Below are 3,416 nucleotides of genomic sequence, written 5' to 3' on the forward strand. Positions count from 1 at the left end.
AATTCAGCGCTAAGAATGAGTCTCGACTTCCTTAATTCAGTGTTGTTATTGAGCATGATAGCTAATGTATGGCTTCATCACATCCCTATCAAGTTACTAGTAGAAATTAGATGGCTCATATATACGCACTCTAGTTCAGTATTAGTTCAAGATATGTTTCTATTTTGTGCAAGTAGTCTTTTGCTCATGTATTGCATTTTATGCATTTTATACGATAAAAATTAAACCACAAGAAAATAAACATCAGGTTATATATTTTGCACTTGTTCTGAATATGTTTATTTTGGACATAATAAAATGGTACAGAATCTCCATATTGTTTGTTAGCCTTGTGTGCAGAAGATATGAACATGAATAAAAAACTTTAGCAACAAATCTTTCCTATTAAATTGCAATAGGTGACTGTCTGGTATCACAAACGGGCCAACTATTTTCATGGGCCCAGCACGCCAAGTACGTTGCACGCGGTGAAAAACCATTACCGGAGCTCCTAGCGCCGCACATCGCGTATTCCACATGGAATCCTTTGTTTCTTTGCCGAGTCCACTCAGAGCACGCAACCATGGACATACCGATATGGAGCGAATTTTTTTTAAATAATACGAATTTTTTATATAATTCCAGGAATAGCGCGCGATTTCAAAAAATTCCAAAAGTGTGACCCAGTCGGTTAGCTACTGACCGATCGGTCAGTAGCCGGCCGATTACAAGTCGGCTGCTCAGCCCCTGGCAGGCCCAAAAGTAATTGGTCGATAGCTGACCAATTGGTCAGCTACTGACCAATTGGTCAGCTACAGACCAATTGGCCACCCCTACATGGATTTAGTTTACGTTTATTACGAGGGATATCTGCTGGCACTTCTCCCCATTATTTTCCCGCCTTATCTTCTCCCGCTCCCGTTCACACCGCTGTATTTCCCTCCCGCCAAATTTATCCCGCCACCCTTCCCGCCACTTCTTCCCGCCACCATCTCCCGCCAAATTTATCCCGCCACCCTTCCCGCCACTTCTTCCCGCCACCATCTCCCGCCAAATTTATCCCGCCACCATCTCCCGCCAAATTTATCCCGCCACCATCTCTCGCTATATTTTCCCGCCACGCTCTCGGATTTTTCCCTATAAAAGCAGGCATCGACACTCATCGCTGCACAAGTGCTTCTATCTCTCTATTTTTTCTGTTGGCTCACCCTTAGCCATCATGAGTGTGCCGTGCTCTGACCAGGAGTTAAGGCCGGTGAAGGCGAAGGCTGCAAGTTTGCCCCCGGGTGTGACTGCGGAGCGGTGTTGGTGCGGCCGTCTTGCTAAGGTTAAGCAGGTGGAGGATTTCTCCGATTCGTTCGGCATGAAATTTTTCATGTGTGCGAGCTATGAGCATGATCCACCCTGTAGTTCAGCTTCGTCGTCCACCAGGCCGCCGGGAAGATGTGAGCGGGAAAAATTAGGCGGGAAAAAGTGGCGGCAGATTTGGGCGGGAATAAATGGCGGGAAGATTGAGCGGGAAAAATTGGGCGCGAAAAATTGGCGGGAAACAAACGAGCCAAAATTTCTGACACAACATTTTTGCGGCAAATTCATTTCACATTAGTACTAAAACTGAAATTAAGATACATTGCAGCTGAATTTAAAATACGGCTTATCACTACAACAGAATTTAAGATACAACGACAAACTATAACTGAAATTAAGATACATAGCCAGTAGGTCACATCACTCTACTTTCCCCGTCCACCGTGGCCATTTTCCGGACTTGTCGCCGCGTTCTTCTGCCACTTGCGCCTCAGCAGCTCTTTCCCTTAGTCTCTTTCTCTCCGCTTCACGAGCCTCCTTACGCACATCTTCCTCTGCAAACCTACGTGCAGCCTCATCATCCATCCTCTTCTGATTCACCTCGCGATTACGAGCTTGTTCCGCCCTTAGTTTCTGTATCTGCCTCTCTCGCTCTGCCTTTTCATTTGCACGAACCTTTTCTCTACGCTCCTCCTCAAAGAACGTTGCCCACGCACGCCGGTGTTTCTCCTCAACCTCCTGGCGCGCCCAATCTGGCTGCTCCGTGTCTATCCAGTGAAACCATTTGCATAGGGGCGGGGGAGACTGCAACACAAATAGTAACATTAAATCACATTCATAAATAAATTTATGCCTACATAAAATTATGTCGAAACATACCGGCGGCCTGGTGGACGACGAAGCTGAACTACGGGGTGGAACATGCTCATAGCTCGCACACATAAAAAATTTCATGCCGAACTGGTCGGAGAAATCCTCCACCTGCTTAACCTTAGCAAGACGGCCGCACCAACACCGCTCCGCAGTCACACCCGGGGGCAAACTTGCAGCCTTCGCCTTCACCGGCCTAAACTCCTGGTCAGAGCACGGCACACTCATGACGGCTAAGGGTGAGCCAACAGAAAAAAAAGAGAGATAGTAGCACTTCTGCTGCTATGAGTGTCGATGCCTGCTTTTATAGGAAAAAATCCGAGAGCGTGGCGAGAAAATATAGCGGGAGATGGTGGCGGGAGATGGTGGCGGGAAGGAATGGCGGGAAGAAGTGGCGGGAAGGGTGACGACAAGGGCAGGAGGGAAACACGGCGGTGTGAACGGGAGAGGGAGAAGATATGGCCAGAAAATAATGGGGGAGAAGTGCCAATAATAAACCTAAAAATCCATGCAGTGGTCGGTCGGTAGCTGACCAATTGGTCGGTAGCTGACCAATTGGTCAGCTATCGACCAACTACTTCTGCCCTCTGACAAGCAGCAGCAGCCGACTGCCAGTCGGACTACTAGTGACCGATCGGTCAGCTGCTGACCGACCGGGTCACACTTTTGGAATTTTTTGAAATCGCGCGCTATTTCTGGAATTATATAAAAAATTCGTATTATTTAAAAAAAATTCGCCCGATATGGAATCCTTCACTTCTTTGGCAAATCGAAGGCAATAAGACCGGATTTGCCTGACTACACTTATAAAGTGAATGGCTTCCACCGGATCGGGGCGGCAGTGGGCTAGACGTACAGCTTCGAGACGGAGGACAGGAATGTGGCGGCCGATGAGGAGGTGGGGCGGACGACGAATCGGGAGGCGAGCTGGAGGAGAGGGAACGAACGAAGCCGTAGTCGCCGGCGGCCTGGAAGCACAGCGCGCGACTCCCTTGCTCTCGCGGGTCGTCCGATTCAACGCCATCGCGGAACGCCGTGCCGAAGAGGCTTCACACCGGCGGAATCAAACAGGACGGTGAGCAGAGGAACAATAGCAATATTGGCACAACTGCGCGTTGTCGTGCGTGCCCGCGGAAACAGATGCGGCGCCAGAGGACGCCACGGCAAGCGGCGCCGGATGGAAGAAGGTGAGGGGGTCGTGTGACCAGTGAGCTGCAGTGCAAGATGGTGTAGCAGGAGATGGTCAAACGGCGACAAGT

The 3,416-nt window shown here is 49.3% G+C and overlaps 1 protein-coding gene across 1 annotated transcript; it reads right to left on the minus strand.

Annotated features, from left to right (window-relative positions):
* Positions 1–1,707: 1,707 nt before the first annotated feature.
* Positions 1,708–2,893, minus strand: LOC127306805 (uncharacterized). Its single transcript, XM_051337518.2, has 2 exons — positions 2,167–2,893; positions 1,708–2,091 (listed from the first exon to the last, which is right to left on the minus strand). Exons 1-2 carry the CDS (start codon positions 2,383–2,385, stop codon positions 1,708–1,710), a joined length of 603 nt encoding a protein of 200 aa, XP_051193478.2. The 5' UTR covers positions 2,386–2,893.
* Positions 2,894–3,416: the final 523 nt, after the last annotated feature.

The sequence above is a fragment of the Lolium perenne genome, chromosome 6 (assembly GCF_019359855.2).
Source record: "Lolium perenne isolate Kyuss_39 chromosome 6, Kyuss_2.0, whole genome shotgun sequence".
Lineage (NCBI taxonomy): Eukaryota > Viridiplantae > Streptophyta > Magnoliopsida > Poales > Poaceae > Lolium > Lolium perenne.